Source organism: Chelmon rostratus, chromosome 20 (genome assembly GCF_017976325.1).
Source record: "Chelmon rostratus isolate fCheRos1 chromosome 20, fCheRos1.pri, whole genome shotgun sequence".
Lineage (NCBI taxonomy): Eukaryota > Metazoa > Chordata > Actinopteri > Chaetodontiformes > Chaetodontidae > Chelmon > Chelmon rostratus.
The window spans coordinates 502,501-527,500 of NC_055677.1; the positions used below are offsets into that span (position 1 = coordinate 502,501).

Below are 25,000 nucleotides of genomic sequence, written 5' to 3' on the forward strand. Positions count from 1 at the left end.
GCCAGATGATTCACTCAAAGTTCATGTGTTATTTCAACTGGAGAAATAACTGGAAGGAAAACTAACAGTCAATAACCTGCGACCAGTTACAGTTTCTGTGTGTGTGTGTGTGTGTGTGTGTGTGTGTGTGTGTGTGTGTGTGTACCTGCGTGCTGTGTGTTTGTCTTGTTCCCAGCAGTAGTAGTGTGTGTGTGCTGGCTCCGCTCTGGTTGGTTGTTGCTGCTGTTTGGACTGAGAACAGCAGTGAACACCTCCTCCACGTCCTTCCCCTCCAACTCTGCACACACACACACACACACACACACACACACACACACACACACACACACACACACACACACACACACACACACACAAACAGACAGACAGACAGACAGACAGACACACACACACACAAACACACAGACACACACACACACACACACAAACACACACACACAAACACACACACAGACACACACACACAAACACACAGACACACACACACACAAACACACGCACACACACACACACAGAGACACACACACACAAACACACACACACACACACACACACACAGACACACACACACACACACACACACAAACACACACACACACACACACACACACACACAGACACACAGACACACACACACAAACACACACACACAGACACACACACACACACACAGACACACACACACACACACACACACAGACACACACACACACACACACACACACAGACACACAGACACAGTTGATTGTTGACCTGTGCACCATCACAGAGCGTCTCTGACAGATCATATTGATCTCTCATTAATCTTTAATAACATGGAAACATTCATCTCCTGAATCTGAAGAATCAGAGACGTGTAAATCCTCCTCAGAAAGCTGATGTTCAAATCATGTCAGTGTCACACGGTGGAGCACAACATGCTGGCAGCTCCTCTGGCTTCAGAGGCTGGAAATGAATTTCTGTCAGCCATGTCCATCAGGTGACATGAGTGTGTTCTCACCTGGGATCTTGAAGAGTTTGCTGAGGATGGCACCTGAAGAACAACACCACAAAACAAATACTCTTAAAACTTCATGAATAATTATGTCAGTTTTCAACTTTTTTATCTTTATCAATCAGAACCTTGAATGTGGACGACAGAAATTTGTGGAATAAAAACAAAAGATTAAAAACTTTGAGGTACTGAAAGCCAATCATGTTTAATAGTTTTCATTTTCTGTGAATTGCACAGAAAATATCTGAAATGAATAATTAAACTAGGTGTTGCCTTTTTAAGTCAAAACTCACCGTCAGTTACAATCTTGTCAAGCTCAGGATTCAAGATGGCGTCCAGAGGCTCCTCCTGCACCATCCTCTGACCACGCCCAGCACTTCCTGTCAAAGAGGGATCTTCAGCCATGGAGCTGATGTCCAGACCAGCTGAGAGGGAGACAAACCCACACAGAGAGAAAGAGAGGGATTAAAAATAATGACGTGAATTAAAGAAGAGACAGACAGCCAGACAGGAAGTGAGCAGGAAGCTGAAAGAGAAGAAGAAGAACCGGTCAGTGTTATCTGGAGGAGAAGAAGAAGAAGAAGAAGAACCAGTCAGTGTTATCTGGAGGAGGAGAAGAAGACCAGTCAGTGTTATCTGGAGGAGGAGAAGAAGAACCAGTCAGTGTTATCTGGAGGAGAAGAAGAAGAACCAGTCAGTGTTATCTGGAGGAGGAGAAGAAGAAGAAGAACCAGTCAGTGTTATCTGGAGGAGAAGAAGAAGAACCAGTCAGTGTTATCTGGAGGAGGAGAAGAAGACCAGTCAGTGTTATCTGGAGGAGGAGAAGAAGAAGAAGAAGAACCAGTCAGTGTTATCTGGAGGAGAAGAAGAAGAACCAGTCAGTGTTATCTGGAGAAAAAGAAGCAGTCAGTGTTATCTGGAGAAGAAGAAGAAGAAGAACCAGTCAGTGTTATCTGGAGGAGGAGAAGAAGACCAGTCAGTGTTATCTGGAGGAGGAGAAAAAGACCAGTCAGTGTTATCTGGAGGAGAAGAAGAAGAAGAAGAAGAACCAGTCAGTGTTATCTGGAGGAGGAGAAGAAGAAGAAGAACCAGTCAGTGTTATCTGGAGGAGAAGAAGAAGAACCAGTCAGTGTTATCTGGAGGAGGAGAAGAAGAAGAAGAAGAAGAACCAGTCAGTGTTATCTGGAGGAGAAGAAGAAGAACCAGTCAGTGTTATCTGGAGGAGGAGAAGAAGACCAGCCAGTGTTATCTGGAGGAGGAGGAGAAGAAGAAGAACCAGTCAGTGTTATTTGGAGGAGGAGAAGAAGAAGAAGAAGAACCAGTCAGTGTTATCTGGAGGAGAAGAAGAAGAACCAGTCAGTGTTATCTGGAGGAGGAGAAGAAGAAGAAGAAGAAGAACCAGTCAGTGTTATCTGGAGGAGAAGAAGAAGAACCAGTCAGTGTTATCTGGAGGAGGAGAAGAAGACCAGCCAGTGTTATCTGGAGGAGGAGGAGAAGAAGAAGAACCAGTCAGTGTTATCTGGAGAAGAAGAAGAAGAAGAACCAGTCAGTGTTATCTGGAGGAGAAGAAGAAGAAGAACCAGTCTGTGTTATCTGGAGAAGAAGAAGAAGAACCAGTCAGTGTTATCTGGAGAAGAAGAAGAAGAAGAAGAAGAACCAGTCAGTGTTATCTGGAGGAGGAGAAGAAGAACCAGTCAGTGTTATTTGGAGAAGAAGAAGAAGAACCAGTCAGTGTTATCTGGAGAAGAAGAAGAAGAACCAGTCAGTGTTATCTGGAGAAGAAGAAGAAGAAGAAGAAGAACCAGTCAGTGTTATCTGGAGGAGGAGAAGAAGAACCAGTCAGTGTTAAGGTGGAATCTTCTTCTTCTCTTTCTGTGACTGTGCAATAAATAAGAAGCCAGCAGCTGCTTAGCTTATGTTAGCATAGAGACTGGAAACAGGAGGAACTAATTAGACCAGATCCATCCAAAAGGAACAGTAAGCACATCATGAACAATATTTTGTGAGGTTTTTTGAAAAAGAAGAGACTGCAAAGGTCCGCAGGAAGAGGAAGAGGAGGAAGAAGGTCATCCTGTGAAGTCTTACCAAATGGAGAGGGAGAGCGCTCCACCTGGAACTGACCTGAAAACAAATACACAGTGATCGTTGGTATTGTTATTTAGTTCTCCAGCAGGGACGGTGCTCCCTTTGTGGAGCAGCTGTTGTAGAGCGATTACTTCATCAGAAACGTGAAGACACAGACGGAGTTCAGGACGTCAGAGATACGGCGCGCAGAAACTGGCCACAATGATGTCACCACATTTACATTTACATTTCAACACATCCGATTAACAAGACGCAACACAACAGGAAAGCAAAAACAAAAGCAAACATGGACAGACGCCGGTGACGGATGGTGGGTGAGTGACGGTAACCCGTCAACTAGCTGACTGTGTGCATGTGTGTGTACCTGAACCTGAGTCTGTGTGTGTGTACCTGTACCTGAACCTGAGTCTGTACCTGAACCTGAGTCTATGTGTGTGTACCTGTACCTGAACCTGAGTCTGTGTGTGTACCTGAACCTGAGTCTGTGTGTGTACCTGAACCTGAGTCTGTGTGTGTACCTGAACCTGAGTCTATGTGTGTGTACCTGTACCTGAACCTGAGTCTGTGTGTGTACCTGAACCTGAGTCTATGTGTGTGTATCTGTACCTGAACCTGAGTCTGTGTGTGTGTACCTGAACCTGAGTCTGTGTGTGTGTGTACCTGAACCTGAGTCTGTGTGTGTGTACCTGAGTCTGTGTGTGTGTGTACCTGAACCTGAGTCTGTGTGTGTGTACCTGAGTCTGTGTGTGTGTGTACCTGAACCTGAGTCTGTGTGTGTGTACCTGAGTCTGTGTGTGTGTGTACCTGAACCTGAGTCTGTGTGTGTTTGCACCTGTACGTGAGTGTGTGTGTGTGTGTGAGTGAGAGAGAGAGAGAGTGTGTGTGTGTGTGTGTGTGTGTGTGTGTACCTGTGTGTCCTGTAGCCAGTATGTGAGGATCAGTGTTGAGAACGTCAGACAGATCCAATAGAGCTTCATTCGACATGGCTGGATGGTAACACACACAAACACACATGCACACGCACGCACATGCACGCACACGCACGCACACATATACATATTCACAATGTATATCAAACACAAATGAAAGATGAAGATATGCAAAGATAATAAGAAATGAAAATAACTCACGCAGTGTTCCCTGCTTCTTGATGGCATTGGTTGCCATGGCGCCAATTGGCAGGCCTGAGGAAGAGGGGCCATGTAATCCAGCGCTGGCACCTTTAATGTTATCTGTCGTTGCTCCTGATTGGCTGGCACCTGCTGTCTCTGGCCCTTGCCTTCTGTCCACCTGCCGACTCCTGTCCAGAAGATCTCGACCAAAGAACGCGTCCTGTACGCGGATGGACAGCCAATCAGAATGCTCGGATTCACTGAGAGGACACACTGTGCGTGTGCGTGCGTTACCTGGAGATAAGAAGGAAAAGCCTCCTCCAGCTTCGTCTTCTTCTTTCTGTACCTCTTCTTCGCCTTCTCCATCATCTGGTCAGCAGGGGGCACCGTCTCAACCAGAGGGCCTGAGATACAACACAAACAATACAAGATATTCAGCTTTAAGACAATCTGTGTTTTATTAGTTTGGTCTCCATCGACGTCAAAGCTCGTTGATACAGAACACACTGAGATCAACAGAACTGAAAACAAGGTGGGGGTGTGTCCACGGGTACAGGTAAGTGATGTCTCACCTTCGTCTCGGCCCAGCAGCATCTCCGTTGAATCTTTTCTGCACAGTTTGATTCTGCTCGGAGCGGTCTTTCCTCCACGCTGACGCACCATGAACCCCCCGATACCTGAGACGCAGGGAGACAGGTAGAGATGAAGACAGACAGAGATTGGCACAGGAGACAGGTTGTCCTCATGGACAGAGAAGTGGTGGAGCGTGTGGACAACATGTTCCTGGGCCTCCACATCACATCTGATCTCTCCTGGTCCATGAACACCTCCCGCCTGGTGAAGAAGGCACAACAAAGGCTCTTCTTCCTCAGGAAACTGAGACGGGCTGGACTCTCCTCTCGGTTGCTCGTCAGCTTGTACAGGACCAGAACTGAAAGCATCCTCTGCCTCAGTGTGACAGTGTGGTACGGCAGCTGCACGGCACAGGAGAGGAAACAACTGGCACGGGTGGTTAAAACTGCACAGGGCATCTTGGGCCGCCCCCTCCCTGACCCAGACTCTATATATGAAGGCCAGGTCAGGAAGAGGGCGAGATCCATCGCCACGGACCCCAGCCATCCGGGCCACAGACTGTTTGTACCAGACTCTCTTCTGCTCCTCTCTGTCCCCTGAGTTAAAAGCCCTTTTCTTCTGGTCCAGGAGGGCTTTAAGCTCAGGGTGACCCAGGGGTGGTTGTTGGAAAAGCACCGTACCCTCTGAGTTGGCTCAGTGCTGTCCACACAGAGTCCGTCAGTCTCTCATTGGCCTCCTCAGTCCACGCCTTCACAGTCCTCAGTCCAGCTGACAGCGATGTGGAGCTGCTCACACCCGAAGCCTCCGCCGGAGGAGGAATGTACACGCAAAACACAGGTGCGAAAATTCCCTCGGTCGATAGTACGGCTGCATGGACACAACAAGCAGCTCCAGGTCCCGCGTGCACAGCTGTTCCTTCACGTGCACCAGCACTCATTCACATACACCGCCAGCCCAAAAAGAAGACGGGTAGAGGTGGAGACAGAGGACAGGCAGAGATGAAAACAGGTAGAGGTGCATACAGGAGACAGTTGGAGAAGAAGAGATGCATATAGGAAAACAGGCAGAGAGGGGGACAGGGGACAGGCAGAGATGGATACAAAAGACAGGTAGAGATGGAGACCTGTAGCGATGGAGACAGGTAGAGAGGGATACAGGAAACAAGTAGAGGCGGAGACAGGCAGAAATAGATCCAGAAGACAGGTAAAGGTGGAGACAGAGGACATGGACAGCAGGTACAATGTGTCCAATTTCACTTCCTGGGCGTTGTCAAACAGGATTTTCAGTGTGTTGAAGGTCTTCATCAGTGCGACAGTAATTAACTCCCCTGATCTAAGTCCCCCTGAAAGGACGACGCCGCAGAAGACTGATCACATGACCACACGACTGTCAACATAAACCAGAATGTTTCCATGGTGATTTCAATCAACTTCTCCCTGTTCCTCCTCACCAGGCCTGTAGGGTTTCCGCTTCCTCTTCTTGTTGTCATCAGTAACCTCAGGCTCCTTGGTGACATCATCATCATGGGCGTGGTCTCGCTCTGGGCTGGAGTCAGATTTCATCTCACACTCCAAGTCACCTGGAGAGACACAGAGATGGACAGAGAGACCGAGAGAGAGACAGAGAGAGGGACAGACAGACAGAGACAGAAAGAGAGACAGAGAGAGAGACAGACAGAGACAGTAAGAGAGACAGAGACAGACAGACAGAGACAGACAGAGAGAGAGACAGAGACAGACAGACAGAGAGAGACAGACAGACAGTGAGAGAGAGACAGAAAGAGACAGACAGAGAGACAGAGTGAGAGACAGACAGACAGAGACAGACAGACAGAGAGAGACAGAGACAGAGAGAGACAGACAAACAGAGAGAGAGACAGAGACAGACAGAGAGAGAGACAGAGAAAGAGACACAGAGAGAGAGACAGAGACAGAGAGAGAGACAGACAGACAGAGACAGACAGAGAGACACAGAGAGAGACAGAGACAGAAAGAGAGCATGCACTTTATCCACAATAGTCCTCAGAGATACAGAAAGACAAACAAGTGTGTGTGTGTTTTTTTCTGTGTATGTGTGTGACCTCTGACCTCTGTTCTGGTCCTGCTCAGTGGGGGGGTCAGGTGGAGTCTGCAGGACAGACACACTGTTCTGGTTGATGATCCTGAGCTTCAGTTTGGGTTTACACCTGCAAGGGGCAGACAGGAAACAGCTGTCACCTCAGCAGCCTCACCTGGATCAGGTTACAGCAGCAGGTCTCAGCTCTCTGACTCCTTTCAAACTAGTGATTCACTAAACCAGGTTGCACATGAACACTCAGCAGATGTCTCAGCTCGTAGAGACTTTAGTTCCTACTGAACATCAAGCATCAAGTTCTGCACTTTTATAATGAAATGTCTTCTCACTTCACTTCATTCTTAAACAGTGTGAGTGTCCTCTCTTCACTTCTCAGGCTGAAGGGATTAGATATTAGCATGCTAACGTTAGCTCTGTCAGTAAACTAATGCAGTTAACAGTATGCTGAAGTTCCACCTGACAGGTAGGCTGTAATTATTTAAATAATCTCGACATTACAACTAGTTTGTGAGCTGCGGACTGTTTTAATGTCGTGATGATCAAACTCCATGACGCTGATGTTAGCATGAGGCTAAACTGCTGCTGCAACCAACTCCTGCTGTGTGTTTACCTGCGGTACCTGCGTGGTGATGTCAGAGGCTCAACGAGAGACTGCAGGTGAGAGAGGCCCGACTCTGTCAGACACACTCCATCCTGAGTGTACGTCTTTGCATCTGTGAACACGCACACACACGCACACACACGCACACACGCTCCAGTTTTATTTAGCACAAACAAAAACATTTTTCTTCACACACACAACACGTTTATTAAAATGTGGACCTGACAGGTGGTACAGTGAGACTCAGACTGACCCGGTTCTCTGATCCTGGAGATGATGTGAGCCATGTAGGGCGACTCAAAACTGTCTGGCCTCCCTGAAACAAACACACACACACATCAGTGTGATCGTCACATCATCACACACACACATCAGTGTGATCGTCACATCATCACACACACAGCTCCACGTTTCAGAAGAAAAGCTGCACTAGCTTTCATGAGCTGTCTGTCTGCGTGTGTGTTTTTACCGTACGAGCTGCGGCCGTGTGTTCGGCACAGCGAGCAGTCAAAGCCTTCATCAGCTGCAACCTCTACCTCATCTTCAGTGGTGAGACCCTGACACACAGCGTGGACCCACCTACACACACACACACGTCAGGTCACACATAGAGAACACAGAGCTCATTGAGAGAAATGAGTTACTCCTCATCCTCATCATCACTGGACACAACTCAGCACAAACTATAATCTCCAAAATGACCATACATCTGAGTGTGTGTATGAGTGTGTGTTACCTGTCACACTGCTGACACTGCAGTATGAGGTCATCATGCGAGTACTGTCTCTGACAGAGAGGACAGCGGCTCAGACTGTCACACGGTCCACAACGACTGTAGTTACTCTGCCAATCACAGCGCAGCCCGGGAGAGGCGGAGCCACACTGGACACACCACACGCACCTGAGGAGAACACACACTGTGAGAGAGGAGCACAGACAAACAGACACACACACACACAGCCAGGTGACTGACAGGTGGACCCACCACTTGCACTTCCAGGCTCCTTTCGGTACTGTGTGAAGGGGCGGGTCCAGGCAGTAGGTGTGGTAGCTGATGTCGCAGTCGTCGCATAGCAACAGCCGTCCAGGGTCGCTGGCCTCGCCACACGCCTCACACACCGTGCACTCCAGACAGCGCCACCCTTTGGTCAGGATGACCCGCGTAATCTGGACACAACAGCAGACAGAGTAACCAGATTAAGACGGAGTAATCAGATGAATACAATCATGAGAGGAGCCAAAAGAGTAAAGAGGTTTTAGGGAGAGTAAGTTAACAGTAATCAGGTTATAATAATAGTAACACTTTATCAATGAGGGACCACATTATAAATCAAATAATCAGATTATGGAGGATTAACCAGGTTAACTGGAGAATAAAACTGTGCGTAACCAGATTATGAGCATCATGTACAATCCAACTATAGAAAGAGCAACCAGACTGTATCTGGTTTCTATAAATACATATTCTGTATACTGACCTTGACGTTCACACAGTAGGGATGGTAACACTGTCCACACTGAGAACAGGCCAACAGTCTGCCTTCAGCCCCCTGACCAAAACTACCACACACCACACACATGTCCTGCACACACACACACACACACACACACACACACACACACACACACACACACACACACACACACACACACACACACACACACACACACACACACACACACACACACACACACACACACACACACACACACACACACGTTTACGTTAATGTTGTTGCTGTTGAGCATCAAACTGCTGACTGAGTGTCTGAGGATCATCAAATATCTGCTCAGAGTGTTGTTGATCGTAGTTGAAATGGTTTAAATCGTGGCTCCAGTTTCAGACCGGATTAGGGTTATTGGTGCAGTATAACATGATGACTTTCACCTGGATATCATGTTTCAAAGTGGGGGTATGACACCGTAGGCCTGGACATAAACGTTCACGCAGCGATGCTCCCCTACGTTACTTTACGTTTCAGCCTCAGCTGATCAGGCTGACGGGAACCAGGATGGGAAGCTGATGTCATGAGTTCTGCAGGTATTTGCTCATAAACCAAAGTACTGGACACACTGACATGCTGACCTGATGATGGACAGTCAGAGGGTCAATAAAGTTCCTCGAGTTCATCCTGAGGGGAACATGAATGTCTGAAACTCGTTTCCTCACAATGATCCAACAGTTGTTGAGATGTTTCAGTCTGAGCGGAGGGATTTACTGCCCCTGACAACAAAACTACACTAATGTGGGATTGTGAGTAACGTACTTCACTTTTACTACAGAAAAGCTTTGAAGATGAGGACTGTGGGGGCCTCTGGGAAGGTTTCCCAACACTTCAGACTCATCTTCAGGGTCAGCTCACATTTGGGCTGTCTCAGTGTGTTATTGAAACGCTGTTTTTGGTCTTGTTGCTGAAACTCAGGTATCGCACCGATGACAGGAAATGGGATTCTGGCGAGTACAGGTGAGTGTACCTGTCTGAGGGTGAAGTAGTCTGAGGTGGAGAACATCACCACCGTGTTGTGCATCGAGTTCTCCTCCTCCTCCTTCGGCTGGAACGGCTCCACATACACAGACTGACAGAGACGGACAGAAAAGTAATCAATATCTAATATATCAGCTATTGATTAAACACTGATCACCTCTGTGACACTGAACCGACCGCAACATTAAAGTAAAACTAGACTGAGACAAGAGTGAGCTGAAAGTCTCAGAGCCCCAGCATCTCGGTTACCATGGTGATTCAACTGTGTGTGTGTGTGTGTGTGTGTGTGTGTGCGTGTGCATGCGCGCTCTTACTCCAGGTGACACAGTCAGACTTTCCTGAGTCTTCAGCCGGCTCCTTCCTCTTGCTCCTCTTCCTCCTCCAACACCTCCGCCCCTGGACCTCCTCCTGCTTGGAAACCCTGAACCACGACCCTACAGGGGAGGAGGAGGTGAAAGAGAAGGAGGAGGACGAGGGAGAGAGGATGAAAGGAAAGTGAGGGAGGAGGAGGAAAAGCAGAAGGATGAGTGGAGAGAGGTGAAGAGGAAAATGAGGAGGAAGAAGTGAAAGAGAAGGGACGTGAGGAGGAACAATAAAATCACACATACAGTATGTTACCATGGAAACACCATCAGTACAGTGACATCACATGGGTCCCCTCACTGACCTGAAATTTAAGAACTTTCAAGGACTTCAAGCAGCTGAAGGTCAAGAAGGAAATTTTAGCGTTTACTTTGAGATTTGTTCAAGGACTAATTAAACGTTTCTCAAATCCACAAACTTTCCAGGGTTTTCCAGGTTTGTGGAAACCCTTTGATCAGATGAGGCTCCATGCTCGGAGCTGTTTCAGCTGGTCTGTGTTTAGCAGCCAGAGTCGTGAGGAGCTGCAGGATTATTACTATCTGTCTCTCTCTTATAAACACAGCTGTCCGTCAGCACCAGAATGAAACTACAGCTTCAGCCTGACCACAGAGTGCCAAAGTGTCTCATCAAACAGGCGACTGGAGTCTCGCTAACGCAGCGACTTCAACCTGACGCTGTTTAAAACATCCATCAAACAGGATGTGATCACCTGCTGATCCTCTCTGACAGAAACTGACCTGAAATCAGCACAAAGTCAATATATTTACTGCCTGGGCTCATCAGCTTCAGTGATTTCTGTAAATATCTGCTGATTCTGAATCTGATGCAGCAACACGTTTCAAACACGTTGTGACAGGAGCAACTAAAGACTGGGAAAGATGTGGAACGCTCCAAAAACACCTGTTTGGATCATTCCACAGGTAAACAGGCTGATTGGTAACAGGTGATAGTATCATGATTGAAAGGCTCAGTGGTTCACAGCGAGGATGGAGCGAGGGTCACCGTGGACGGAGGAACACTTCAGGAAACTGTTTGTTAGTAAATGACTGGATCTGTCCTGCATGTCCTCACTGCTGCCTGCTGCGACAAATTCACATGGACAGTCCACCAAAGATGGACTGAATGTGAAGGTGAGTTCAGTCCGCATGGCGTTGCTCTCACAGACACAGATATAAAGTATTCTTTTGTCCCTTTCAGTGAAGGACAGGAAATCAAGTGTTGTACACAGGTCCCACAGAACAGCTGCTGTGATGACTCTGCTGCAGCTCTTCTTCACTGCTCTCTCTATTGCTAAGCTCCACCCACCACAGAGCTGTCCATCACTACGCCTCACCTGATGGTTGAAGGCGTCCTGAGCTTCACCACCTTCACACACACATACACACATGTTAGTATGCTGCTGTTAGCACCAGCACAGACAGACAGACTGACAGTTAGGAGCACTTGTTTTTCACACTGTCATGTCCCAGAGGGGTGGGAGTGAATATACGTAGAGTTAGTAAGCTGGTGGTTAGTTACAGCCCACAGAGACCTATCACAGTTAGGGTGTGCTTCTTTACCACTGTCATGCTCCAGAGGGGGGAGTCCGGTGGACGGGGTTTAGGGCTGTCCCACCCTCCCTCCCCCATGGAATCCTGGGAGGACGAAGGGGGGCTCACCACCCTGCAATTACTCCACCACGAACCCTGAGTTGGGGGGAGGGGAAGGTGGATGGAGCAAAGTAGGAGGACCACAGAAAGTGAGGAACGGAGGAGGAAGAGAAAGGCAAGAAGAGGAGGGGGGGGGGCAAAGAATGAGAGGAGGGAGGAAGAGGTGGAGGACAAAATGCAGTAACATAAATGCAACAGCCACAAAATAAAAAGTCAAACTGAAACTGAAAAAATAAGTCAAGCAAAAATAACGAGTCATAAGAGATGATGTTACCATGACAACAACATGCAACTAGACAGGAGACAGACAGTCATACTGGGATACAGCTAAACCAATAAATCATCCAGGATGTATAGGTGTATCTGTGAGGTGATCAGGAACAGAAACACTCTGTCCACCAGAGAGCGCTCATTCGTTCACAGTATGATCATATTCAAATAACTGTTATCAAATATCTTCAGCTTCATCCACCTGAGTCCACCGATGGATGACAGACTGATCACAGACGCATGATGTACTACTGGCTGACAGGTAAGAAAAATCATTTAATCCATGCTAGTTAAATTGTAGCACAATAACTGATGCTCTCAAACTCAACAAGAAGGACAGAAATCCACTAATGACCATCGGACACGTCACACCTGCTGACTGAGAATCAGTCCAGGTGACGACGTCACCTGATGAAGCTGCTGAGGAGGACTAGAGAGAGCAAAGCAGCACCAAAGCTAAAGGAGCTAAAGGGGGCTAACTGTGAAGAGCCTGAAGTACAAAACATATTTCACTTCATGAAAGAATCAGCTTCATGCAATGATCTCCACATGTGATCTGTGTGTGTGTGCGTGTGTGTGTGTGAAGAACAGAAAGAATGGATGCAGCATCAGTGAATGACAGATGAGGAGAAGAAGAGGAAGTAGACCAACACTACATGTTCCTACACATCTTTTACTGTGAACAGGGCTGCACATAATGTCTTCAGTCAGGTCCTCAGATGCTGTTTGGTACTCAGCCCGTACACAACGTGGTCTTCATAAATACCATCTTCCTCACTGTCCCCCTCTTCTGCTTCATGCATGGTAGATGATGAAGAGGCTGAAGGTGGTTTTTGTGAAGTTTTTGATCCGTCAAAGAGCAGCTCCCAAAATTCAGCCAACTGCATCTTTGCTGCTCTGCTTTACACAGAGTCCTTTCTTCTTCTCGAGTTCAGCTTGGCGTTGGTCTGTGGCAGAACGTTTAATGTTGTGTCTTTGGACATGTCTCACAGTCGGTGACTTCACTGGGTCCAACGTGTTGATAATGTATAGTTGAGAGATGTGTATTGATGACCTATGACAGTGGCTGCATGGTGGTTGGCATCCAAAAGAGCTGCTTTAGCGCCATCTGCTGGACTGGATTTATTTTTATTTTTATTAAATTTATTTACTTTACTAATCGCAAACTGGGAAATTATTCTCTGCTTTTAACCCATCACTGATTCACTGACACACACACATGCACCATGCAACATGCAGTGAGATACACAGGAGCAGTGGGTTGCATTCAAGCGCCCGGGGAGCTTATTGGGGGGGGTCATATTGCCTTGCTCAAGGACACATCAGCCGGCTAATGGAGGGGGAGAGGATACTCCACCACACCCAATTTTTCCTGCCAGTCCGGTGAGGGAATCGAACCGGCGACCTATTAAAACTGTAAACTTTCTACAGTGTCCATCCAAAGTTATCACTCACCACACGGTCCAGTCTACAACCCAGACTGAGTCCTTTGTTGCCTGGTACACAAACAACTGATGTTACACATTTCTGATTTTTGTCCCACCTGAGTACCAGTTATGTTCCATGACACCCTGAGAGAGGGCCGAGAAGCAGAGAAGAAGCAGAACCCAACACAATGATCGGGTCAAAGGTCAAAGGTCACATACCTGTTTGATCCTGGCCCTGCCTGGAGAGAACTTCCTCTTGGAGATGGCCGGTTTCCCCATGCCAATTTTCAGGGTGAGGGGGAGCACAGTGGTGGGAGGTGCCTGGGGCTGGGAACAAAAAAATATACAAGTCAGTCACTAGGAGGAGAAAACCCCGTCATTAGGGGGAGACAACAAGGAGAGGTGCCAATGTCTAGGCAGAAAAACAAGTAGGAGAAAACAAGGAGACAGTCATTATGGGGAGAAAACAAGGAGACAGTCATTAGGAGGAGAAAACAAGGAGACAGTATCTAGGAGCAGAAAACAAGGAGTGATCAGTCACTAACTGGAAAAAGCTAGGAGATGCCAGTGACTAGGAAGAGAAAACAGGGAAAAGATGGTCACAGCAAGAGGAGACATCATAGTACCTTGAAGAGAGGTGGAGACTCTCTGGCAGGGGGGGGGGGGCCGGAGAGGGGGTGAGGGTGGGGACAGTGGAGGTGGGGTGATGGGAGCTCTGGCGGGAGAGGTCTCGGGAGAGGCCTCAGTGGAGAAGGGAGACTGCCTCAGACGGATGGAAAGGTCATCTGACAGCCTGGAGGAGCAGGGAGGAGGCCTGAGAGTCCGGCCCTTTCCCCGATGGGAGAAGGGAGGTGGACTGGGGGTAGAGAGGTGCAGGAGGGAGGGAGGAGGAGATGAGGAGGTCATCAGCTCCATCACTTCCACATCTAAAGAGGGGTCCAGTTCCAGCACAGGGCTCACTGGCTCCTGCTCCTCCTCCACATCTGATTGGTCCTCCTGCTTGGTGCCCTCCTTTGCCTCCTCCACTTCCTCTGCATCCATGCTACCAGTCACTCCCTCCACCAGCTCCTCTTCCGCATCCTGCTTGTCCCGCATTGGCTGTTGTCTGGTAACCACCTCCTGTGCAACTGCCAAATTAGCTGCTGCTGGCTTCAGTGTGTCAGGAGGCTCCTCCTCCATCCTCTTTGAAGGCTCAGCATGTGATTGGTGCTCATCTTTGGTGGGTTCTGCTACCACAGCAACAGGTTCACACTGGCCCTGTGATTGGCTGTCATCATCCACCAATGTCATATGACAGGAAAGTGTTTTGCCCTCTAGTGCCACCTTCCCCATCTCAGCTTGTCGTTGATTGGGAAGTTCCTCCTCCTGGTGGCAGTTGTCCAGAGGAGAGGAGGGAAGAAGTGGGGTGTGGGGGGAGCACACGTTGAGTAAGGCAGACCTGTGAGGGGAGGAGGGGGAGGCCTCTAGAGAGCCAGCTCCAGGAGGAGGAGACTGTGTTAAGGAGAGAGGGAAGGCAGATGGTGAAGATAAGGGGGAGCGGGACGGCTGCTCAGGAGGTAAGGCTGAGTGTGGTGTTGTGGGTGGAGGCGAGAGAGGAGCTGGCTGTGGAAGGACGGGGGAGGCAGCAGCAGTGTGAGGATGAGACTGATGGTCTTCATTCAGGACAGATCCCAGCTGGACTCCTGCACAGACAGACAGATCAGTTTGACAAACAGGGCAAGGCAGCACGTTACAGACCAGGTGCACCTGAACTCAGCAGTATTACAGGTAGGGCTAGGCGGCTCCCCCTTTTCATCATTGTCATGGTGTGATATCATGCCACAATGTGGATTTTGCAACACCATCAGGGCTGTGATAAACGTTTTAGCATATTAAAAGTATAAAAAAAGTGCTTTACTGTGACTGATAACATGCAGGTAGAGGCTCTGCACGTACTCATAGAACTGGAGTTACATCCACTAACTACTGTTTTCCTCACAGTATTACTGACTGCAGTAACACGAAGATGTCATGCTAACATTACGAACAATGGACACTAATTTCTCTGTTGTTGATGCAAGAACAAACCCAAAAGTCTTAATTTACTGTCACCATCCGAGAAAGAGGCGACCCAGTGCAGTAACTTGATGGAAATGCCCCCACAACAACAACATGAAAACTCTTAGACTAACAGTAATAACGTTACGTGTATCCTAATCATTTTACTTCAGACTCGTTGAGGGATCAATACAAAGCAACATTTACTTCATAAGCTCAATGATGGATCGACACCAACCTCAAACTTACAACCTGTAACCTTTGACATTTTTATGTTGCTTTACTGTTTCTTCTGCTAGTTAGCCTGTTGAATTTGCCGTTAGCACGTTCCACTTATGTGGCTGGTAGCCTCATTTGAAGTCAGTTAATGAACCAGAGCAGCAGGTTAGATGTGGAAACTTTTTTTTCACCTAGCTTTTTTTTTGTCATCTCTCATAGCCAGAGTTAACATTAGCTCCACACTTCACACATGTTGCTGTATTTAAATGTACTTGATAGCCATGTCCTGTGGTACACTGGGGTTATATCATATACTTTGGCTTTTCTGCCAAATGAATGCTGCTGAAATGTACTGTGACACAAATAGACACTTACAGGTAAGTTCCATCTCTTCCTACCTGCAGGTGGACAGTTTGAGCTGCTGTACTGATGCTCCTCCTCATCCTGGTCTTGTTTTCCTCCTCCTTCTGTACTCTCAACAAGCTCCTCCTCTTGTGGACTCTCCTTTGCTGTCTGATGAGGCTCCTCCACCTCCTCCTGCGGTGGAGCTTCCATCGCCTCCTCTTCTTCAGTCTTGCTCTGTAGCATCTCCTCCTGCTCCTCGGCCATGCAGACATCTTGAGGAAGAGGAGAACGTTATAAAGTCAGCAAAGCAGATTTTACATACATACATCTGACAATTGTTTTCTTAGTAAATAAGCCTTAAGTAAGTTTAATAATAATACGTTTCCCTGACACTCACCCACAATGGCTGCAGACTCCCTCTCTGTTTGACTGTGTTGCTGGGGGCTGGCATCAGAGTGGATTCCAGGACCAGCATCAGGCTGCACAGGGCTAGCAGGACCAGGACTTGGACTGGTTTCAGACTGCCTCGGGATGGCAAGAAATGGACTAACAGAATTGGGACCAGGGCTAGCCTCACACTTCATAGGGCCACCAAGACAAGGATTAGAACTAGCCTCTGGCTGCACAGGGCTGGTAGGGACAGAACTATGGTCAACCTGTGTATCATCTGATTGCAAAGGGCCACAAACAGGTCCAGCATCTAGGCTACTGTGCACGGAGCTGCCTTGAGCCTGTTGATCATGAGGAAAGAATGTCTGAGGAGGGCTAACCTGTGAGGGGGCAGGGGATGGGGCTCTTGCGGACATTTCACCAGTGTGGCTTGTGCTAGGCATCGCAGTGTTATCCTGAGTGGGGCTAGAATGGACAGGGCTAGCATGGCTTGGACTAGCCTGAATGGAAGGAGCATCAGCAGGGGTGGCTAATCTTTGACAGCAGGGGCTTTCCGAGGCCTTGCTTTGTTGGTTTTCAACAGCAGATCTGCCAGGGGAATGAAGAGGACTAGCTCGGGACTGGGTAACCTGGCTCAGACTAGCCTGGTTGGGGCTAACAGCAGATGAGTCATTGGGTTGGGAACTGGCAGGTCTTGGGCTCATCTGACTAATACTGTCTACAGGTTTAAAAAGATCAGAATCAAGCTCAACCACATTGAGAAGAGAAGAGCTCTGAGCAATGGAACTGGCCACCATGTCCACATCAAGACTCGAACTAGTCGAAGTAGGGCTCAGCTGTGCCACAGCCGGGCCAGAACTGGTTCCAGTGTCGGGATTTGGGCTGTAATGGGGGCTACTTGTGGGGATATGATATGTTTGACTGGCCTGAGCTGAACTGTGAGGTGGGCTAACACAAGCAACAGTAGCATGTGCAGGGCTGCTGTATGTTGTGCTAGCTAATGAGGGAGTCTGTCTTTGGATTGGGCCTGAGTGGGCACTACTAGAGGTGCTTACTATGTGAACAGGACTAGCTTGACCAGCAGGACTAGACCTAGGAGGACCGTCGATGACGCTAATATCAGTTACGCTAGCAGAGCAGGAACTTGTCTGGCCACTATGGCTCAGATTGTGGCTAACAGAACTACTAGCTGGGCTAGTATCAGTTGGCCTACAGTGTGAAAGACTAACGCTAGTTGGAGATGGCAACGGGCTTGTCTGTACTGGAGATGTCTGTGACAGATTGCAGGTAGTCTGGATATGTGAAGGGCTTGACTGACCAGGATATGGGGCACTTTGGCTTGTCTGAGTCTGTGTGAACTCTGCAAATGTAGAAACAGGGGGACTAGTTCTCTCTTGAGCATGAATGGAGCCCATTTGACTGTAGTCGCTGTTAGCTTCTGTGTGAACTGGGCAAGCATGAGTTGGGCTAGCATTAATTGGACAGTCCGGAGTGGACTTAGGTTGACTGGGACTCGTATCTGACTGAATAAAGTAACTGGGATAGTCAACTGCTACTTCCATCTCCCCATCTTTACATAAGTTGGGGTGGATGGGTCTATCCAGTTCTGCTGAGGGACTGGCTGATTGCACTGAGGATCTAACAGGTGGTGACAAGGGGCTGACTGGTTGCGAAGAATAGCTGACATGGGCAGGGCAAGACTCCATTTGCATGGGGCTAGCACAGGCCACAAGAGAGCTGGCAGGGCTAGTAGGCATTTGACTGGCATGTTTGGGGCTAGAACTATCTGAGTTATTTTGGATATGTATGGGGATGTCTTCACCTTCAATAGCTTCTGTGCCGTGAGATGGGCCGTCACAACAAGGACTCTTATAAATGTGGGTAGCTTGGGGAGGAATTTCCTCCGTGTCATCAGCACAAGGTGAGCAAGTTAGGCTACTGTGTTCCACTGAAGCACTAATGTGAAGAAGGCTTTCTGGTGTGGGCATGACAGGAATGTGAGGGGAGCCAGAATGGTCTGGGGTAAGTGAGCTACTCTGAACATGACCAAGCTCGTTTGGGAGCTTTCCATCTGTATCATGGCTATCAGGGAGCATTGCGGACAGATTAGAGGTGTGAATAGCAAGGGCAGGGCTACTTTCTGGTGTTTGGCCATCAAGGTTAGAACTCAGCTGCATAGGGCTATGTTCCAAGAACTTCAGCTCTGTGGTACTGGTTTGGGTGCATTCCTTTGTGAGTCTTAACTGTATAGCAAGCTGAGAAGGAAGTAGGCAAAGCTCTGAAGGCCTAACAGGCTGTGAAGAATGGGCCTGTACTGGGCTAGCAGGTTGTGACAGACTACACTGTTTGGCTCCGTGAGGGGCTGGTGATGGGCTACATGGAGCTGAAATAGACCTCAGTGAGGCATGTGCTTTTGCTGCCTGGAAAGACCTACAGTTGACTAGTGAGAAGTCATGGTCCAGTGTAGAAATGTGCCATGCAGCCCCACATCGCAGTTGAGTGGGGCTGCTTGATCCAGGGCTCTTCTGATCCAGTGTAGGTGATCTTTGTGGGGGACTGTGCTGAGGTTGTGTGACAGGACTGTGTGGCGGAGGGCTTTGCTGAGGTTCTGTAGGCCCTGGCTGAACCTGGGTAGGAATAAGCTGTGCCTGGGTCGGAGTGTACAGAGAATGTGCATGGCTACAAGTCATGGGACTACCTTGGGTTGGACTATGCTGAGACTCTGTGGCCATAAGATGATCCTCTGTGGAATTCTGGGTATGGCTATAAGAGGTGTAACTAAACTGGCAAGGACTATGCTGAGTATGCAAGGTAGTCACATGGGTAGGACTTGGTTGCAGCTCAGCAGGACCAGTTGTGCATGGCATTGGATGTTCGTGGAGTTCTGTTGACCCAGAGTGAGACTGTATAGGGCTTTGTGGAAGCTCCGATGGACTAAGGTGAGGTGATGTGTGGCTGTCCTGTTGTTCTTTATGATCATGGTTAAGTGATGTAGGGCTTTCTTGGAGCTCTGTTGGACCTGGTTGACATAGCGGAGGACTTTGTAGGAGCTCTGTGGGATCTATGTGAGATGGGGAAGAATTTTCCTGGAGCACTGCAGGATCAGCTTGAGATAGCGGTGGGCTTTGCTGGTGCTCTTTTTGATTAGAATGAAATGGTGCAGGACTATGTTCGAGCACTGTGGGTTCAGGGTGAGACAGTGCAGGACAATGTTGGAGCACTGTGCATTCAGGGTGAGACAGCACAGGACTGTGTTGGAGCTCTGTTGGTTCAGGGTGAGATGGCACGGGACTGTGTTGGAGCTCTGCAGGTTCAGGGTGAGATGGTGCAGGACTGTGTTGGAGCTCTGTGGGTTCAGGATGAGACAGCACAGGACTATGTTGGAGCTCTGTTGGTTCAGGGTGAGATGGTGCGGGACTATGTTGGAGCTCTGCAGGTTCAGGGTGAGATGGTGCGGGACTATGTTGGAGCTCTGTGGGTTCAGGGTGGGATGGCACAGGACTGTGTTGGAGCTCTGCAGGTTCAGGGTGAGATGGTGCGGGACTATGTTGGGGCTCTGTGGGTTCAGGGTGAGATGGTGCAGGACTATGTTGGAGCTCTGTGGGTTCAGGGTGAGATGGTGCAGGGCTATGTTGGAGCTCTGTAGGTTCAGAGTGAGATGGTGCAGGGCTATGTTGGGGCTCTGTGGGTTCAGTGTGAGAAGGCACAGAACTGTCTTGGAGCACTGTGCGTTCAGGGTGAGACAGTGCAGGACTGTGTTGAAGCTCTGTGGGATCAGAGTGAGAAAGCACAGGACTATGTTGGAGTTCTGTTGGATCAGGGTGAGACAGTGCAGGACTATGTTGAAGCTCTGCTGGATCAGTGTGGGTTGGCGCAGCACTATGCTGGACCACTGTGGGTTCAGGGTGAGATGGTGCAGGACAATGTTGGAGCTCTGTTGGATCAGGGTGAGATGGCGCAGGAATATGTTGGACCTCTGTTGGATCAGGGTGAGATGGCGCAGGAATATGTTGGACCTCTGTGGGTTCAGGGTGAGACGGTGCAGGACAAAGTTGGAGCTCTGTTGGATCAGGGTGAGATGGCGCAGGACTATGTTGGAACTTCACGGGTTCAGCATGAGATGGTGCAGGACTATGTTGGAGTTCTGATGGATCAAGGTGAGATGGCACAGGACTGTGTACGAGCTCTGTGGGTTCAGGGCGAGAAAACGCAGAACTATGATGAAGCTCTGTTGGATCAGGGTGAGATGGCATGAGACTATGTTGGAGCTCTGTGGGATCAGGGTGAGATGGCGTACAATTTTGCTGCGATGGTGTACAGAGGGTCTTTGTCGGACTGCATGGTAAGTCTGAATAAATGAGCTGGATTGGGCTATGAATGGTATGACTGATGGGTGGAGCCTCTGTGTGACCTTGTATTGGTGGCTTTGAAATGCTAATGGTCGGTGCATGTGCAGGATCGAGCGGCGAGGCCGTGGTAGGACTGTGTGGGATTGAAGTATGTGGGATTAGCTGCTCCTCCTGACGCCTGCAGGTGGAGCAGATGTAATCTTCAGACCCCACCCTGCCCTCCCCAGACTGGACAATGCACTCTGTATGGACACACCTGTAACAAAACACAAATTAAAACATGTATGTTTGCTGATTTTTAATCATTCTCAAAGGAAGGACAGCACATAGCAGTTGTTTCCTATACGAGACCAACATGTGCAAAAAAGCCAGGATATTCAACTGTCATATTTCCCAGGATTTATGTGCACCTCCTCTCCAGAAAAGCCTGTAGGGTTCATCTGGTGTATATGGGCATCAAATGAATGAACTGACACAAAGCATCCATTAATTTGATGAATTTCTAATTATTACTGATAGAAATGATGGACAACTCAATGCTTTCAGTAACTGTACCTGTCTGGTTCACAGTGAAAGTCACATCGAGTATTGTCAGCCTACCTATAACAGCAGATACAAGTCAGATAGTCCTGTGGTGCGAAGAGGTCCGGGGCACGGTCACAGAGAGGGCAGAGCAACACCGGGGCACATGACTCACAAAGAAATGGGTGATTGGCCCACTGCCCTGATGACCTCACACCACAGCGGCGGCAGATTCTGCAGTTCTACAGGAGAGAGGTTTTATAGCACACATTTAAACACACTCAAATATAAGACAAGTCAGTCTAAAGTTCAACACTGAGACTGACATCTGTGTGTGTGTGTGTGCGCGCGTGCAAGTCTCACCTTGCAGCTCCAGCCGGTGCTCGGTATGTGATCCAGAGGTGGTGTCAGACAGTGTGTGTGGTAGCTTTTATCACAGCGTTCACACACCAGCAACACACCTTCATCCCCTCGCAGTCTAACACACACACACACACAGACACAGACACGGAAACAAAACGCTTGTCAGAATGGTTGGATGAAACCTGGTATGAACTAAGTCCTTTCAGGTGTCAGCCTGGTCCGCTGCACTATGCTGCACATCTATTTTGTGGGTGTGGCCACAAAGTAAAGCAGAATTATTGTGAGTAAACGTGCGCTCTCGTCCTTGCGTGAGTTTCAAAATGAACCAACATTATGTAACTGCGGGGATCTGTAGGTGTCCGTGCAGGTTTGCAAAGCTTGACGTGAGAAACTGAGGACCTCAGATACACACAACAGACTAAAATGTGAATAATTTAAAATTCCCAGCAGTGTGTGAATCTCTCCTCTGGCTGCACACAAACACATACAGTCAATTAAGTTTCCACAGCAGGAGGCAGAGGCTCGTGCTGTCTTCTTCTTCTGCAGACACATCTGTCACCTCATGGATGTTTCACATGTGATTAACACACTGTTTCTTCTCGACCATCTAGAAAACGTCAAGTTACATTAACTGATTCTTGTGGCCTCTAGGGGGCAGCAGCACTCCACAACAACTGACATCAGTTTATAAAGTAGTTATATATATTAGCATATTTCCACCTCCAGCAGCTCCAGAGCAACATGATGATCGATGTGGAGTCGTGTTTGTGCACCTGATGAATGTCAGTCCTTTTAGCTCTGTTTTGGTCTCCTCCAGCTGTTTAGCTACTAAATGCTCCACTAAGTTCATCAGCTGGTCTCTGAGTCTGTCTGCTGTTTGTTGCTGGAAACACTGAGACTAAACCGGACTCATCGGGGCCAGTGTGATGGAAACGAGAACTGATAAATTAATCAACGATGGAAATAATCATGAAACATGTGAATGTGTGTTACCTGCAGCTCTGACACACCCGACACTGAGGACACTGCCAGCCGGCCCGGCACAGGGGGGAGGGCGTAAGAGGAGGGTCCAGGCAGCTGCCATGGTAACAGTTACCACAGCAACAACACGTCAACAGACCGTTGACGTTACCGCCACCCGAACACAACGCACACCGTGAGGGCGCTGGAGAGAGAGAGACAGACAGAGACAGAGACTAAAGTCAAGTTTCTACCAAAATGCAGGCAAAATTTAAATTGAATTTCCAATTTTGAAACTCCTCCAGAGAAAAGGTGAAAGCGTGTCTCCATCCTGCCGTGTGAATACGACTGATGGAGACAAACAGCAGCTGGGGCTAATTCTCCAGTCGGTACCACCACAGAAGAAGAGACACAGCAAGATGACGTCATAAAAAGAGCTCCAGGGAAACGATGGATTTTGTGGTGTTTTTATGCACAAACTTTATTTTAACGTGCGTAAAAACAGGTGGAGGAAAACACACTTTGAGAGAGCGTGTACCTGCGTGTGTGTGTCTTGTACACAGTGTGTGTCTCTGGGTCCAGTCCTGATGAGCTCCGGCGGCGGCAGCACAGGGGAAGTGGTAGCTCCGCCCACAACTCGTCTCCCTGCAACGCAGCGACGCTCCGAGCCGACGGCAGAACGCACACACCTGGACAGGTGAGAGAGGAGGCGGGGCTTAGCGAGGCCGTACACAGCTGTGTTCCTCCTGGACGTGTGATCAGAAACTATTCCATGAAGGGCCGTGTGGTTTGGACAGGCCTGCACTACACAAACCCACCTGCGTGCTTCCTGAGTCGATGGCTTTGTCCACGTAGAGCAGTGATTGGCCTTCGCCGCGACACACCCCCTCTGACCAGGCTGCACACTGCAGGTGAGCACAGCACTGACCTACACACACACACACAGAGTCAGGTTTACCTGAAAGGATGGACTGACACTGACAGAGGGAGGCCATGAAATGGAAAAGGAGTTAAAGAGAGGAGGAAGTTAACCTCAGTACCTGTGGGGTCGAACAGTGATTGGACGTTGATGTCATGTGGAAGGCCAATGGGCCCGAGCTGCTCCACAAACTCTGAGGAAGACTCCTCCTCTGAAACATCAGGACACACACGTCAGTATATTCTTCTGACAGTATTGAGTTCTTCGTGGCAATATATATTTTTTACTTTACTATTTCTTGTTTTATACAGTCCTTTGTGTAAAATGTACACACACACATATATATATATATATATATATATATATATATATATAGTCAGCTCTTATTTTGTATTTCTCTATCCTGTTGCTTTTCTTTTCCTACTGCTATTACCTGCTGCCTGTAATACCTGAATTTCCCCCGGCTGGGGATTAATAAAGTCTTATCTTATCTTAAAACTTTACAAATCTCCGCTGGTTGCATGAGGCATCCGTGGAGGCGCTGCAGTTTCGCCATCTTTTACCTCCAATATTTCACCTTCCTGTTCCAGACAGACACATCTGCATTCAACTGTGTGTGTTGCTCTGTCAGCCAGAGGCTCTGTGCTGTTACCAGGACTTTACCTGCCGCTCTACCAGGTAAACCAGGTAATCAAACTCTGGCACTCAATCGACAAGCACAGTCACATAATCACGCTCTGCAGATTGAAACGATTCACATGAACTAACTGGTTGACCTTAAAAATGCTGAGAGGCAACAAGGCTGCAGGTTTGACCTGGATGACCTTTGGACTGAAGCAGTCTGACACACACCTGACCTGGAGCCTGAAAGAAGAGCAGCCCTGAACTGAATCTGACAATTCAACTGTTAGTAAGAATAGACAGTACTCACCACACTGGTCCGGACTGCTGCACCTACACACACACACACAGAAACACACACACACAGAAACACACACACACACACACAGAAACACACACACACAGAAACACACACACACACACACAGAAACACACACACACACACACACACACACACACACACAGAAACACAGACACACAGATACACAGAGTTAAACTGTCTTAGTCCATTGATCACTGAGTTAAAGTCAGGACAATTCTTAGGGGAATGTAAATATGTAAATTGGTGGTTTGACTTATTTTGATAAGGGCTGAACAGGAAGTAAGGTCACTCACATGGGCTGGGCCTGGTTACCACGGTAG

General features: G+C 48.4%; 1 protein-coding gene across 1 annotated transcript in view; it reads right to left on the reverse strand.

The window, feature by feature from the left end:
- LOC121624255 (histone-lysine N-methyltransferase 2C-like) overlaps positions 1 to 25,000 on the reverse strand; it is a 62,059-nt gene that overhangs the window by 29,091 nt on the left and 7,968 nt on the right. The window contains 32 exon segments of the mRNA XM_041961908.1: positions 146 to 277; positions 1,001 to 1,033; positions 1,288 to 1,419; positions 3,080 to 3,115; positions 3,988 to 4,065; positions 4,210 to 4,411; positions 4,486 to 4,595; positions 4,764 to 4,868; positions 6,215 to 6,343; positions 6,852 to 6,949; positions 7,457 to 7,550; positions 7,692 to 7,754; positions 7,908 to 8,017; positions 8,175 to 8,339; positions 8,424 to 8,605; positions 8,917 to 9,021; positions 9,914 to 10,015; positions 10,239 to 10,358; positions 11,847 to 11,972; positions 13,853 to 13,960; positions 14,260 to 14,289; positions 14,291 to 15,315; positions 16,288 to 16,506; positions 16,632 to 21,229; positions 21,574 to 21,737; positions 21,859 to 21,973; positions 22,852 to 23,023; positions 23,357 to 23,507; positions 23,637 to 23,746; positions 23,859 to 23,948; positions 24,669 to 24,691; positions 24,974 to 25,000. The exon segment at positions 24,974 to 25,000 is cut by the window's right edge and continues 153 nt beyond it. Of these exon segments, the coding sequence (XP_041817842.1) occupies positions 146 to 277; positions 1,001 to 1,033; positions 1,288 to 1,419; positions 3,080 to 3,115; positions 3,988 to 4,065; positions 4,210 to 4,411; positions 4,486 to 4,595; positions 4,764 to 4,868; positions 6,215 to 6,343; positions 6,852 to 6,949; positions 7,457 to 7,550; positions 7,692 to 7,754; positions 7,908 to 8,017; positions 8,175 to 8,339; positions 8,424 to 8,605; positions 8,917 to 9,021; positions 9,914 to 10,015; positions 10,239 to 10,358; positions 11,847 to 11,972; positions 13,853 to 13,960; positions 14,260 to 14,289; positions 14,291 to 15,315; positions 16,288 to 16,506; positions 16,632 to 21,229; positions 21,574 to 21,737; positions 21,859 to 21,973; positions 22,852 to 23,023; positions 23,357 to 23,507; positions 23,637 to 23,746; positions 23,859 to 23,948; positions 24,669 to 24,691; positions 24,974 to 25,000 (8,954 nt within the window).